Below are 15877 nucleotides of genomic sequence, written 5' to 3'. Positions count from 1 at the left end.
TGAAAAATATGGGGGCTTTTCCTGCCAGTTGAGAAGTACACAAAATCCTGGAATCAGCATTACCTGTCCTAGGAACATTTTTAGAGTGCAAGATTTATTGGGTGCTCAAAATAGCATTTCCCCAATCAGCAGCCCTCCCTCATTCCCTAACAGCTCAAAGAGCCAACAGCTGTGCATGTTTGTTCCAAGTGATTTCATTTGCTGCTGGGTGGCATTAGTGAAATGTTCCAGGCGCCTTATTGGCGCATTATACTATGTCATCCACTTATCATCCACTATTTTTCTAATTGTTTTGCACTCTTAATTTGCTCCTCTGGCAGCCCAACAGCACAGTGAAATTTGGAAAGTGGGGAGCAGATTGAAAGAGATCTAAATATGGAATTGTTTTCTATTTGTTCTTTATCTAAAGCAGCAAAGAAAGAGAAGGTTGGTGCTCAGTTCCATTTTTCTAAAACCTGCCATATGAGATGACTGTTTTTTTGTTTTGTTTTGTTTTGTAATTAGGTGCTTTTGCTATATTTGACTGTTTATACAATGCTGTGGGGCAGTCAAGGAAGAAGTAGTGCTGTAATACAAACTGCCTGGCCTTGTCATAAATCTGAAAGGTTATACTATTTGTATATATGTGATGGCCCTTACACATTTGCCAGGATGTTAAGGAGGATATAGTGGTTAAAAACACAAACAAACAAGTGCCTTCAACAGTCTGGATTTGTGTTTCCTGATTGTTGCAGCTTAAGACTGTAGCTGTATTTGTGCTTTTAATGGAACACCCTCTTAATGCAGTAATTGACACAACTCTTTACTTGGAGCAATTTCTAAAGATAAATTTTATTCACAGTAACTATTTTTAATGCTCGATGGCTTGCTTTGTGCTTTTTCATTTCTTTAAATGTTGACTGTAGATCCTGGTTATCTCTGGACAATACCACAGAGCAGGAAACTCTGTCACACTCAAAGAACATAAGATCTAGATAGAATGAGTCAGATCAAACCCTACTCTCTATTGCTTAGTAACTGACTAGCTTCCTAATATGTGGGTACAGTTTTGTCCCCACTACGGGTTTGCTACATTTCTTTCTCTGTCCAAGAGATAAAATGGTAGGGTTGTGATGCTGTATTCTACCTGGGGTAAGAGTCTTTGGAAATATCAAGTGTGAGTGAGTGAGCGATGCAAAACTGGAAACCTCTGAATAAAACCCTGTTGTTCTTACTTCAGTACAGGGTGTATGCGTCTACTGAGTTTACAGCATAAGTCATATTTCCCTTAAGGTTGATTTCCTTAAGGTGTGTGTATGTCAGAGGTGTCACATTGACATGCTTGGACACTGAAGTCCTCTGTCAACCAGACACAAACCTGGACAGTGAGAGAGCAAGCTTCTCTGTACAGTCCTACTGATATGCCTCCGCCTTATGTCAGAGGAACCATCCCTAGCTTAGTTCAGCCTCCATAGGCCATTCACTCTGGCCACTCAGCTCAGTTGAGGTTGTCCAATTCCTAGTAGGAAAGTGCATATTAAAAAGGCACCACTGTTGGCAAACACTATCCAGCTGTGGTAATGTCAGTACAACTTGGTCCGATTCAGATCCAGTTTCTTCTGGATTTTAGAGACTAGCAAACCTTCAGGATGCCAAAACTGGTAAAGTCCACTCCTGCTCCCAAAAGGGGTTCTGAAAAAGCAATGACTAAGGCATATGGATCCCTTGTTGATGGGCATGACCAAGCAGCCTGCAGAGTGTCTGAACAGTTACAGTCAGGAGAGTGGGTTGTGTGTAGATTTTTCTTTTAAGTGGAATTGAAACATGTTTATCTTCGATGGAATATATGGTACACCTCTACCCCATTATAACGCCACCCGATATAACACAAATTCGGATATAACGCGGTAAAGCAGCGCTCCGGGGGGGCGGGGCTGCGCGCTCCTGCGGATCAAATCAAGTTCAATATAACGTGGTTTCACCTATAATGCGGTAAGATTTTTTGGCTCCTGAGGACAGCGTTATATCGAGGTAGAGGGGTACTTACCTTTCTGAGGAGAAAATCCCTGTATAATGCATTATTTTCATACTACTGTGAGAAACAAAACTTTTCCTCCCATGATCAGCAGTTTATTCATCTGGAACACTTTCCTGTTTGATCCTTTAGGACAGTTTCCCAAACTTGGGATGCCGCTTGTATAGGGAAAGCCCCTGGTGAGCCAGGCCAGTTTGTGTACCTGCTGCATCTGCAGGTCCGGCTGATCGTGGCTCCCACTGGCCACAGTTCGCTGCTCCAGGCCAATGGGAGCTGCTGGAAGTGGCGGCCGGGCCGGTTTGTTTACTTCCGTGTCCACAGGTCCGGCCAATCGCAGCTCCCACTGGCCGCGGTTTGCTGCTCCAGGCTAGTTTCTGGCTTTCCTTTTTTGAAGTGGAGTAGAGTATTTGATTTTTATTATTTTATTTGATTTTGTTTGGTAGGGTTATGAGATGGAAGGGGGTGACCATGTTGAGAGTGTCATTCTTGCAGTGGAAATTCTTGTGGAAGAGGAAAGTTTTGTAGCATTTCCTAAGGGTGGTTAGACTCTGGATTCACCTGATCTCTTCTAGAGATTGTTCCATAGCCAGATCCCCATGATTGAAAAGGCTTGGTCACCTTGGTCTCTCTGATGCTTTGTCCTGGACTTTGTGATTTACATTGTACCAGAGGAGCACAGTTGTCGCGTTGGTTCATAGATCAGAATTTGATTTTTAATATAGTTGGGGCTTGATGCATTCCCTGTTTTGAAAATTAGGACTCAAGTCTTAAACTAGGAGCCAGTGGAGGGACATGAAATAGGCAGCCACATTCTTTATTGGCTACAGCTTGTGCATCCTCTTCATGTTTCACTGCCAATTCAGTGAATTATAGTAATGAAGCCAGAGGTGACACATGGACCAAGTTGCTTGTCTGGGAGGAAGGGACAAAGTTTCCTAGCAAAGTGGAGGTGAAAGAAGGTATTTTTAGATACTGATACTACCTAGTCATCAAACCTATACATTGGTGTAACCAAAGGGATGACGTGCTGGCCAGTTGGTACTTAAAGTTGTTTTCTCTTTATTGAATGGAACATAAAACTTCTTCTATTTGCAGTTTTTAAAAACTTGAATAATAATTAGAGAGAACATGGTGGGTAATATAATATCTTCATTGGGCCAACTTCTGTTGGTGAAAGAGACAGGCTTTCAAGCTACACATGTTCTTCAGGTCAGGGAAAGGTAGTTGTGTCACAGCTAAATACAAGGTGAAACAGAATGTTTAGCATAAAATAGTTAACACATATTCTAAGGAACCATTCAAGGTGAAGTAGCCAGTTAACACCCCTGTAGTCATAGGACAAAAAAGGGGGGCCAGTGGCTTACAGAAGCCATAAATCCAGTCTCTTTATTAAGACCATTATTTTTAGTGTCTAGCAAAATTATGAATTTAAGCTCTCAGGCTCATCTTATGAAGGTGGTGTGCAGGTTTACTTTGAGGATGAGGACTGAGAGGTCAGGTATGGAGTGATCATTTTATGAAAAGTGTTCGCCCACTGGTGATATGGTGTTTTTGTCTTATCATTTTTCTGTGTGAGTTCATTTGAGAGCATAGTGAGTGTCTGGGTTTGCCAATGTAGTTGTCATTGGGGTATCTAGTGCACTAAACAATGTACACCGAATGTGATAGGCATGTGTAGGACCCATAGATCTTCAAAAGTGTGTTGTGGGGGTACTGATCATTGTAGCAGTGGAAATATGTCAACAGGTTTTGCACCTGTTGTATTGGTAGGGTCTGATGCTGCTTTGAGTTGGTGGGTCTTGGTGTATGAGGAGCTTGCTTCTGATGATGAGGTTGGTGAGTTGTTTGAAGCCAGAAACGGAGAAAGATTTTTCTTTCAGGATGTGGTGCCCATCTAGTATGGGTTGTAATTGTTTAATTATACTCTGTAGGTTCTAGTGTGGGGTGGTAGGTGACAACTAGAGGTGTGCAGTTGAAGGTTTTCCCCCCTGCATTGAAGCATATTCTCTCGGGGTATTTGGGTCACCCATTCCATGATGTGATCTACTTCTCTGGTAGAGTGTCCTATTTTGGTGAAGGCGATTTTGAGTGTGTTCAGGAGCATATTCTGTGGTATCTAAGGGCCTAGCTGTAGATAACATACTTCTTGTTACTGGATCTGTGAATATAAGTGTGGTGATCCAGGGGTTTCTTGTATATAGTTGTCTGTAGGGTTCCATTGTTGAAGCTCATTGTGGTGTCCAGGAAGTTGATGCTGGCGCAGGACTGTCCTAGAGAGAGTTTGGTGGATGGGTAATGGTCATCAAAGTTGTAGTGGAATTTGAGGTAATCTGTCGAGAGGATGAAAATATTATCGCTGTATCTCAGGTATATCACTGATTTCAGAAATTCTTCCTCAAGGTGGCCCACGAAGAAGTTGATGTATTAGGGAGCCATCCTACTACCCATGGCTGGTCCCATAATTTGGAGAAAGTGTTTGTTGTTGAATGTAAAATTGTTATGGGTGAGGATGAAATGGATGTGTTTGCGGGGGATATCTGAATGTTGTCCATTGTCTTGTAGGTATTTGAGACAGGCAGCTATTCATCACTGTGAGGGATGTTGTTGTATAGGGAGACAAGGATGGTGTTCTGAGGGAGGTTGTTAATGTTGCAGAGTTTCTGGAGGAGGTCAGTTATGGCCTGGAGGAAGATGGCCCTTTGTGTGGTGAGTGGTTCGAGGATGGTTTCTATGAGTTCTGATATTCTTTAAGTAAGATAGTTGTGGCCTGATATGATGGGCCTGCCTGGCTCTCCTTGTTTATGTATCTTGGGAAATGTGTAGAAGATTGCTGGGGTGGCTTCTTGGGGCGTGAGCTTGTATTTCGATTTGTTTGGGCAAAGATTTGATAATATCCTTAAATTCTTGAGTGAACCGCAGTGTGGGGTCGTCTTTGATTTCTTTATAGTAGGTGGTGTCAGTTGCCGATTCCACTTTGTATTTAGCTGTAATGCTCTGAGTACCTTTCCTAGACCTGGAGAAGATCTCTGTGTAGCTTGAAAGCTTCTCTCTTTTGCCAACAGGGGTTGGTCAAATAAAATATATTACCTCACCCACCTTGTCTCTGTAATAGCCTGGGACCACCATGGCTACAGCAACACTTTTAATTTTTTTTTTTGGCAGTTTAAGAGTTATGGGCATTACTCCATATGCTAGAGAATTAGACAGTGTGTACCTGCTTCAGATATAATCTGTCCCACTACAGCATGCATATACTTGATTCAGATGTTGGAGACATCACATCATAGCTGATGAGTTACAGGTGATGAGTTATAGGTTCATGGTCAGACTTACTATGGCTGAGAAATTGAGCCCTGGGCAGTTTCAGCCATAGTAGTAAAATCAGAGCGGGAGATGGAGATTTTGTCATTCTCCATTGGCTAAGTGGGGCATGGTTCTTGCCCCTACTTTGCAATGTGATGTGTGGGAGCAGAGGAAGTCTTTGGTCTGCAGTGGTGCACGAAGGTAACCACTATGTAGAAGTGACTCCAAAAGCCAGTGGCACCGCAGCAAAACAAGATTAAACAAATATTTCCAAAACAGCTGTAAAAGGTGGAGCTGATTACATCTTTTCAGCCATCTCCAGCCTGTTGCCACTTACACACAAACATCCTGAATGAGCAAGACTGAAAATGAGAGAGGGAGGAAAGCATTTGGTTCAAGTACATGTTGGTTCAAGTATTTGTTTTTAACTAAAGTTTATTTTTAAAAAACGTTTTTCAGTTTGCATGCTGTGTTATATCACAGGCATTGTGGTATAGAAGCCTTGCTCCATGTGAGGGAGATTATGGCACCATAAATGGAAACACAATGGGAAAAGCCTTCATGCATAGAGGGGGACTCTCTTCCCACAGTTGTTGAAGCTGCTGCACTAATCAGTGTTTGTACGGGTTTTTTGCCCCGTTCTTCTCTGAGCTTGCTATATATCACTAGCCTATCATCACTTTATCTGCGTCTAATGAAAGATGAACAAAAGCATTGCAGTCATGTCCTGTTGTATGTCAGAATTTAATGAAATGCAGAGAGAATAGGCAGACTGAAAGGACATATGGGGATTACAGAATTACATGTTTTAACTTCGTCACTTACTTGCAGTGAAAGCTTTGACACCATAAGGAAGGCAAAATACACAATGACTGAAACTGCTAGGTAGTTTCCTGCTTGTACTTCTTAATGACAAACTCTGGCACATGTAGTATTCTCCAACTGCAGAATCACTGACAAAAGAATGATGAATACATTCTGTTTGCATTTAATAGGATTTTGTCTAGTAAGAATATTTTAGCACATTGCTGAGCTGATACGCTGTCAATGCAATTTTAGCGCACACATGATCCGTACATTATTATCAACACCACCTCGTTCAGAGCTGATTCAGCATCGCTGAAAACCTTACTGAGGAGTACATTTCTACTGAAATGGGATTTGCATGCTAAAACCCCTGAGTCTGAATACCAAATACTAATGTTCATTTGAAAAACCCAAACCTTACAGCATGAAACCTAGTGAGTGGGTGCAACTACTTAATTTTAATTTAAAATAGCAGCCATCTCAGATATTTTAAAATTTAAGTGAGTACAAAGAATATAGAAAAAATCATTAAATCGTTAAAAATATTTTGTTACAATAATGGGGCAAAGTGTGGGCAGTTTTCTAAGCCAGACGTTTTCTGCCCTAACCAATGGTAAAAACTACTTTTAAATCCAAAATGTTAGTCTGCGGCACTCAGCAGTGTTCCCTAATTATAGATAGTAGAGCTGAATCCAATTTATGAGGAGCTAGGAAGAGAGAATTATGCTGAAAGGAAATAAATAATTTCAGATGGAAGAAATCTGTGATGATCTAATCAACAGGCCAGCATTCCAGGGCTCCAGAGATATTCAGCTTCCTCCTCATTAATTAAAAATAATCCATTGTTTGATTAGTTGCAAAAGTTTCTTTGTATTTCTCCTTCTGCAAGAAGACTGAAGTCTGCAAGGAATCTCTAGCTCCTGTTGTCCATTATATTTACAATGGACTTATCTGTGGTTAGTTACTGTAGTATTTATAATTTTGATTAACTTTTCATATTACATGCATTTAGTTTCAATAGTGTAGTTGAACACATGGTTGGTAAATAACTTGGACCAAAAAGACTTAAAGATATGTTCTGTTTGGAACTTCAGTTGGACTATAATACTTACTAAGTGTACTCAGGTTTAAAAAAACCTCTATATTCTAGGGTCTCAAAACATGTTTTTGTTCTGAGATTTAGATTTGTTGTCTCCTGGAGCTTTTTTAATTGGATCCAGCTATTAGCAATATTTACTCTTTTCCCCCGAAGCTAGTCTCCATTCTGCAGACCAAAGGCTTAGTACAAACTTTTTAGATTTTTGTTGTTTTTAATAAAATGCATGGTCTAAATTACTTGCTTTCTAAATCTTATTTGCAAGCCTCAGAGGTAAAATATTTTCTGCATGTATGTTTCCTTGTTTGCATGTGTATGATGGAGGCTTTCAGTGACCTCAATCATTACAATATATTGTATAAGCTGTATGTGTATTTTAACTATGCCTGTCTGGCCATTGTTTGATTTTTGTAATCATTTGGAGGGTAGGTGGGTTTCAAATACTAAAAGGACTGTTTGAGATGGTCTAAAAATGTTGTCTTCAAACTAAAGATGTCATTGGGAAGCTGCTGGGCAATCAGCATTCTTGAAAATCAGGGCACTTAAATATGGATTTACTATCCCAGCTTTAAGCATCCATTTAAAAGTTGGCTCATGTTTGTAAAAACTAATATTCTTACTATATTTATATAAGTAATAACAGTTTTAAGAATTTATTTTTATATTAATAAGCTATTTTTTACTTTTTATTTTGAATTTTACTTTTTTATGGGTTTGAAAATAAACTAATCAGTGTCACTGATTTCTACTCAGTTTTATTTTCAAGTTCATTTGTACTAGCAAAATGCTACAGTGTTTGGGTTGTGAACAGCACTGCAGGGCATTATCCATTTGTCTAAATCTTAGAATTTTTTTTTTAAATGAACATTTTTATTGGTCTTTGTTTTTGTAAGCTCTCTCTCTCTCTCTCTAGCTCTCTCTTTTTTTTTAAACAAAGCTTTAAATTTGGGGCTAAATGCAACCTGAAAGCAGCATCCATTTAAGACTCTTGGTCTTAAGGATAGCAAAACAAAACAAAATAATCCTCCACTCTGATAACTTCCTTTGATTACTAAATTGAAATGGCATGTTTTCAAATTATATATCTGCAACAGTCCATGAACCCAAATTGTGCTGACAAAATTGTGGAATGTGTTGCAAAGTTCATATATATTTACAGGAAATTTTCAGCTATTGAATGGAAAATTGGTAGTCACTTCAGCATAATCCATAATATCAATTGGAAGGGAAGAACATTTTTAGTAGCACAAGATGATCCATCAGGAACCTGACCTCCCACAAGACCTGCAGACAGTTCTACATCCCCCAAATCACTTTTCCTCCCTCCTCCTGAGCATCAAGGCAGAGGTTGAGACAGTCAAAAGGACAACCATAAACTTAGATTCTGAGGCTGAAAAAATAAATTACATTCCAGAGTTTGGCTTGTAGGTCCTGCAGCTGCCAAACCCAGACCCAGTGTTTGTGTGTAGTTACAGGTGTTATTTCAGAGCTGGAGTACATAAGAGCCAGACAAAGTAAAGCACAATCAACTCTGCCAGCAGCAACAGGAAGAGTTGCTATAAATTACTTTTCAGGTTCAGTTTGTGCTGAATATGATATAACTACGGTGCATCTCTCTGAGCTATGCAGAAGAGCACGGAGAAATGTGTAGAGCAAGAAGGGAGAGTCTGACTTGGCTCTCACTGTGAGAAAAAGAGTAGTGAATTCTTATTTTCACCCATGAGTCTTTGCTTCCCCTTTCTCTCTTTCTTTGCACCACGGAGGGATGGATACAGAAGAGTCTACACAGGATAGAGTATGGTTACTTCTGTCCCACCACAAACCACTTAGTTTTCAATATTTCCTTTTATATATGTTCATTAAAGTGCCCAGAAATATGACACATTAATTACACAGGAAAGCCGTGGTGCCTGCTTTAAGTGTTGGATGAAAAGCAAGGAACTGAAGGAGGTTTTTTTCTCTCCTTCATGTGTCCGTAAAAATCATAATGTGAGAGAGATTAGTGCATGATATCTACTAGAAAAATTACCTGTTGCTGTGTTGATAGCATGTGTATCTGAACTGGTTTATGAATATGGTTTAGCTACAATTGTGGTTTAGGACAAACTACATTTGGTGCCATGTCACAAAAAGACTTGATCTAGCAGCTAAATCATCTTCACCCACTGTTTACCAGCATCCACTACATATGATGGATTAGAAAGCAGATGGGAATGATTGAAATATTGTATTTGAAAAAGCGCTAATAATGACTGGTTCTCCTGCAGTTTGTTGCACTGAAAGTGCCTTTTTCAGCTTTGTTAAAATAGGAAGTGAACATGCAATCTGAGGATATCAGACATGCTGCTTCCACCCCAATTGGTGATTCTTTGCACCTCAGTTTTGGAAAACTGCCATAATTTCTACAGATCCTGAGAAAGAAAGAAAAAAAATGTGTGCTGTCCCAATTCTCATTCAGCTAATCTCTTTTTTTTCCCACTAAATATATTAACTGAGGCTTAGTGCCAAGAGCAAGAACCCTATGTAGGAAGCAATAGTCTAAGGAAACAGACACAATTTAATTGTTCCAGGTTTTTTTTCAGATGTGGCTGATGATCACTATCGTATATACTCGATCATAAGCCGATTCATTTATAAACCGACCCCCCGATGGATAAATAAAAATGGAAAATGTTTATGACCCATTCATAAGCTGACCCTATAATTCAGGGGTCAGCAAACTTTGGCTCCCGGGCCATCAGGATCAGCCGCTGGTGGGCCGAGATGGTTTGTTTACCTCGATCGTCTGCAGGCACAGAGGTAAACCTAAGTAAACAAAGTGTCCCGGCGCACCAGCTGCTTACCCTGACGGGCCGGGACAGCAATTGGTGGGGAAATTTTTTTGGGGGAGGGGGGGGAGAAGCTGGGGGTCAGGGGAGTGACCCCTGTAACCACACCCCACATGACCCCAAGTGTAGCCTGGGACTCCCACACTCTCCCCATCCCATCCCTTCCTACCTTATCTGGGGAGGGCCAGGGGAGGACGTCTCTGGCCTGGCAGGAGCTGCTCCGGCAAGCTGGGCAGTGTGGCCGCAGCCTACTCCGGTGGGCCAAACAGGGCGGCGCGGCCGCAGCATGTTCCAGCGGGCTGGGCTGGGCAGGGCAGGGCAGGGCAGCACAGCCGCAGCGTGCTCCAGCACCTGGGGGGCGGGGCCGAGCAGCACGGCTACCGCCTGCCAGCCCGGGAGCTGCAGCTGCTTCAGAGGCTGAGGGGAGAGCAGCATGGCCAGAAGCAGAGACACTCTGGCCCCACCTCTTCCCTTCTGGCTGTGCTGCCTCTCCTTGCTCCCGCTGTTGGGGGGAGGGGCTGTGTCCCACCTCTCCCTCTCTATACCTGTTCATAAGCCGACCCCCTTCTCTGGTGCTTCCCTTTTTTACTAAAAAACTTCGGCTTATGAACGAGTATATATGGTATATACTAGCAAGAGATGCATCTAATATACCACATGGTTAATATAGTATGTCAAACATAAAAAATACCTATCACAATAAGAACCTCTTTTCTTTCATATAGCCAGAGAGTTTGTGCTACATGTCGGATTCTAATACTTTTAGCTTGTCAGCAGTAACTTTTAAGAAACAGACTACATCCCCAGCACACAATTAGTCTTTTTATTGTTTTATATATTTATTATTACTAGTTTAATAAATGAGCCCAAACACTTACCCTCCAACCCTGAGTTTCCTAAGTCCCTTGTTGTAGTCAGAAGTTGCATTCCAGCAATTTTATGGAAGAGGCCACACAGTGAAGAAATTAAGGACACAGGAGAATTTTTCCAAAGCCTGTGACCATTCAGCACTTAATGATTTTAATGAGACTGTCAATTCAGTTATATAAGCCTCTGAAATTCCTCCCTGTGATGTAAAGCTGATGATGGCTGACTGCCGAATCCTTAGAAGTTCAAAATTGTATCCCTTGTTGTAGTAATGGTAAAGGGTGAACAAAGAGTTGGGGGGATTGTAGGGCTTTAAGGAATAGCCTGCATCAACTTGAAATTGACTAAAGCATCCTCTTCTATCCAAATTGTTCACAAAAACGACCTGTTTCCAGCTTTCATTTTCCCTGGGTTTTTTATCGGTAAATCTATCTTTAAGACGTGATTTGTGCTAGATTAGTAGATAATTATATAATTTAGACTCAACCTGCCAAAAATATTGAAACTACTTACATTTTATTATTACTGCAAAAACGGATTGTTATAAAGTGCCTCTCCCTTGAAAGGCTGTAAAAGCAAGCTGTAATACAAGTAGTTTTTAATGCACTTAACTGCTTTCTTTTTGAGCGAATGCTGTGCCAATAATAGAATATAAAATGTTTGACTGCTCATTGAGTATAACTGAAGAAGCCGTGATGCAGTGTAAAATGACACTTAAAACCACAGAAGTGAATGGTTAAAAACAAATCAAAAAGACATCAAAATGCAAGGAAATGTAAAGCATGCCAATGCTTTGTAAAGAACCTGCATTCGAAAGCTGTACTGGCCATATTGCCCATTTTAGTAGCAATATTATTCTCTACAGTTTGCATAAGCCAATAACTGAAGTACATTCAGTACAGCAAATCAGCAACTTGAGTATGAATAGATGTTAGCCAAATTCTGACAAGCTGTATTGGCAAAACTTTGGTTTGCTGAAATGTAAATTCTTTATTTCATGTTTTCTCATTTACCTTTTATCCCTTTCATCCCAGGATAGATGCAGCACTTGTCCCCCAGATACAATTTGTACAAAAATGTGTTTTAGCCTCATGCCCCCTAGGTTAGACACTTGCCTAAAGGAAATAATGCAGTTGTATCTTACATCAGCTTCCAGAGCTTTGAAGCAATAACTTCCTCTTTTGTAAAACTAGACGAGAAAAGGAAAAAAGTATTTATTTATTCTAATGCTAAGTGTAACTTTTTAAAAGTAGTTTTGTAGAATAATTGTTATTTTGAAAATGACAGACTCACTGATTCAACAGGTTTAAGTTATGATTGGGATTGGTTTGACAGTTACAGATGCTTGTTTATCCAGATATGGTGGAGTCCAAAAATCCTACTATAGAAGCACATTTTATTTTTAGTGTGTCAGATGAGTATTAATGATCTAATGGTTTATAGAGGCACATGACTCAATGCTCTAAACAGCATCTGCCCTTAAAAATAGGAACTTCATTTGTGTCAATATTTAGGGGCACATAGATTTTTAAGCAAGATTAGCAAGTCCTACTGAAGTACTTGAAAATGTTTCACAAACTGCCATTCCTCTAAAACACTTTCAAAATTTTTTAAAACTTTTAAAAACTTAAAAAAAGTTGAGTGACATTGTATCAAGTGCGTATTTACACCAACACAGTATGCATGTTTAATATGTATTTTCCTTTTCCAAAGGTTCGACATCGGTGGTGTGAGCTTGTTGTTAAACACAAATATACAACAAGATATGCTGACATTGAGAAATTCCTCCAGGAAGATCAGGTCAGTTTAATTTATTAACATTTTCGAAATAATCACCCTGTGTTGTGTCAGAGTATAAACTGATTTTAACTTACTGTATATACTCGTTCATAAGCCGATTATTTTTGGTAAAAAGATGACGCATCAAAGAATGGGGGTCGGCTTATAAATGGGTCTACACCAAAATTTGATGATTTTAAACTCTATGGAATCATTGAATTGAATATCTAATACATTGTCATTTTGTTTACCTGGAGCATTCACGGGCATTGAGCCCCTCAGCTCCCATTGGCTGGGAACGGCAAACCACGGCCACTGGGAGCTGAGGGGCTCCGTGCTTGTGAATGCTCCAGGTAAACAAAACATTCAGGCCCGCTAGAAGCTTACCCTAACAGGCCAGGAGCCAAAGTTTGCCAACCCCTGAAATATACGGTCAGCTTATGAAAGGGTCATACAGTTTTTTCTATTTTTACCTAACCATCTTGGGGGGGTCGGCTTATAAACAAACGGGCTAATGAACAAGTATATATGGTTCTCTCTAGCTGTGATGTGTCAGATATCTGCATCTGAGACCTACACTATCAGGCTTTTATAATATTCAAAAGTAGTTTCCAAGGTCCTGTCTTTCTAGGCAAAAGATGCTGGTTTAACAATGCTGGCTAAGCAATTTAAACTCTGTTTCAGCCAAACCAAGTTAACAGGTTGACCAATGAATGTGGATGGAGCAAAACCTTGTTATAATCAAGTTAACAGTCCAGGTTATAGCTCAGGTAGCGATTTAGGCTAGAACATAGTTTTATAACTAGGTTAAGCCTCAACTACATGCTTAACCATAGTTGTGAAACTCTTGCTCAGTTGTTGATGAGGTCAAAGAATCCTAACTCTTGTATATATTACATATATGCCGTAGGGCCTAAATCACGCTGTTCTGACAAGATCACTCACATTTATTTTACTCACAATTTTTAACTTAAATATGTACATGTATCTCACACACACACACACACACACACACACACACACACTCTCTCACTCAGGGTACGTCCATACTTACGGCCGGGTCGACGGGTAGCGTTCGACTTCTCGGAGTTTGAACTATCGCGTCTAATCTAGACGCGATAGTTCGAACTCCGAACGCGCTCCCGTCGACTCCGGAACTCCACCACCGCGAACGGCAGTGGCGGAGTCAATGGGGGAGCCGCGGACTTCAATCCCGCGGCGTCTGGACAGGTAAGAAGTTTGAACTAAGGTAGTTCGACTTCAGCTACGCTATTTGCGTAGCTGAAGTCGCGTACCTTAGTTTGACCCCCCACCCTAGTGTAGACCAGGCTTCACACTCACTCACTCTCTGACCTTATTGGTGCTGCTATGTTCAATATACTAAATTATAACAATTCAAACTTTACTTGCAACATATGAGATTTTTTTTAATGGCTGATCAGACAACATGCTGTATTTTTCATGACAATAGATTGCAACTTTCCGTCTTGCTACAGCAGTGCAGCTCTTATTAGTCTCCTGAACACTATCTTCTAGATCTAGATCACACTCTTAATATGCATGAGAAGCCAGAGAACTAGTCAAAAATCCACAGCAAACAATGTGTTCTGATAAACCTGTTTACATAGATTTTTTTTAAAATATATGTTTGTGTATTATGCACATTTTAATTCTTATATAAAATGCAATTTCAGATACATGGAAGCTGTCATATCAGCCCCTGGTAGGCAAACAAAAAGCAACTGTATCCTTCAGCTCTCTATTAAAAGCCAAGTTGAACAGCAATATATTTAGAATGGTGATTATGCCAGATAAGGATCAATGTTTTTCTGCTTTGTAAGGAAAAATTTTTGAAATCATAACTTCAGAGTTTTTAAGCTGTTATCTTTGAGAACCTTCTTTTAATTTAATCCAGCAGGGTGTACAGTTTGTGGCACAACTAAGTTCTGGAATGATTACATGTGAAATCAAAGCACTTTCTTGGCCTTACTGATCACGAAAGAACGTCGTTACTTTAAAAGTCTGCAAAAAATGCAAATGTGACTAATCCAATTTGGGATAACAGAAAACCAGTGTTTACTGCATTTTAATGTTTGAGATTTGGGTGAAATTATTACAACTGTGCAAAAAAGAGATATTTCAAAATTTGGTTTCATTCTGATTTGGAACAAAACCCAAATATTTAGCAATTCTCTGTGAAAAGGAATGGAACTCTGCCCCGAGGATACTCTGCCTGCTAAGGAGCTGAACACAGAGAAGCTCTAGGGTCTTCAGTTCCACGGCAAACTACACTGTCCACAAACACTTTTTAATTTAGCCAAATTGACCAGTTCTGATGGTAAAATCCTGAGGATAATTTCTAGAGCTGGTTTGGAAAAAAAAGTTTCAAGAAATATTAAATTAAAATGTATATTTTTTAGTGGTAACTTTAGTCTTCTTTCTGGCACTAGATGGTATGTTACGTTGCATGAAAACATACACCCACCACTTACTAATCAGGATTGTTCGCTTGGGCATGACCGCAAGAGTTAACTCGACATTGGTAAAAACTCTGGTCAGCATACGGGGCGTGAGTTTTCAAACCCACACTTGTATTTGCAGCCCATGTTTATGTCAGTAGACACATTGTGATCAGGTTAGGTTGCAATATCAGGACCAGCGTCAATCTAGCTCAAGTGATTTGCATCTTCAGAAAAGGATATGGTAACCAAGGGTGAAATCTTGGTTCCATTGACTTCAGTAAGGCCAAGATTGCATCCCATAATTTTCCTTCCTGATTGAGACTCTCAAAATCAGCATTAGGGAGAGCTTTGCCTTTTCCTACTAGTCCAGAGTTGTAACTGCTGTATGTGTATCCACTTGAAGGGACCAGCCTGAAACAGAAACCCATCATTTTCAATTGATTTCAGTTAACAAAATTAAGTAGGCATCTCAGAATGGATTGTTTCAATTGATACATACCAGTGACCATTCTCCATCCCTGCATGTGGAAAGGTCCCATCTGAGAAAGAAAATCAACTAAAGACCATTCAAATTTCTGTCATCTTAGAGGAAAGGCAAATTGCCCTCTCATGAGACATTTGGAAACAGCTCAGTTGGTGGCTGAGAGAGCGAGAACATGGACTTCAACCTGAAAAGCAGGGGAAGAAACAGCAGAAAAGCATTTTCCCGACATAAGATGCT

At 40.1% G+C, this 15877-nt stretch overlaps 1 protein-coding gene across 9 annotated transcripts in view; it reads left to right on the top strand.

Moving 5' to 3' along the window:
- LOC123372719 (aminopeptidase O (putative)) overlaps positions 1-15877 on the top strand; it is a 388654-nt gene that overhangs the window by 367041 nt on the left and 5736 nt on the right. For all 9 annotated transcript variants that reach the window (XM_045021081.1, XM_045021084.1, XM_045021083.1 and 6 more), the window contains one exon: positions 12629-12715. In XM_045021081.1, coding sequence (XP_044877016.1) covers positions 12629-12715 — 87 coding nt within the window. The remainder of the gene's footprint in view (positions 1-12628; positions 12716-15877) is intronic.

The sequence above is a fragment of the Mauremys mutica genome, chromosome 6 (assembly GCF_020497125.1).
Source record: "Mauremys mutica isolate MM-2020 ecotype Southern chromosome 6, ASM2049712v1, whole genome shotgun sequence".
NCBI classification, from domain to species: Eukaryota; Metazoa; Chordata; order Testudines; family Geoemydidae; genus Mauremys; species Mauremys mutica.
This window is presented reverse-complemented; position numbering and strand designations above follow the sequence as displayed.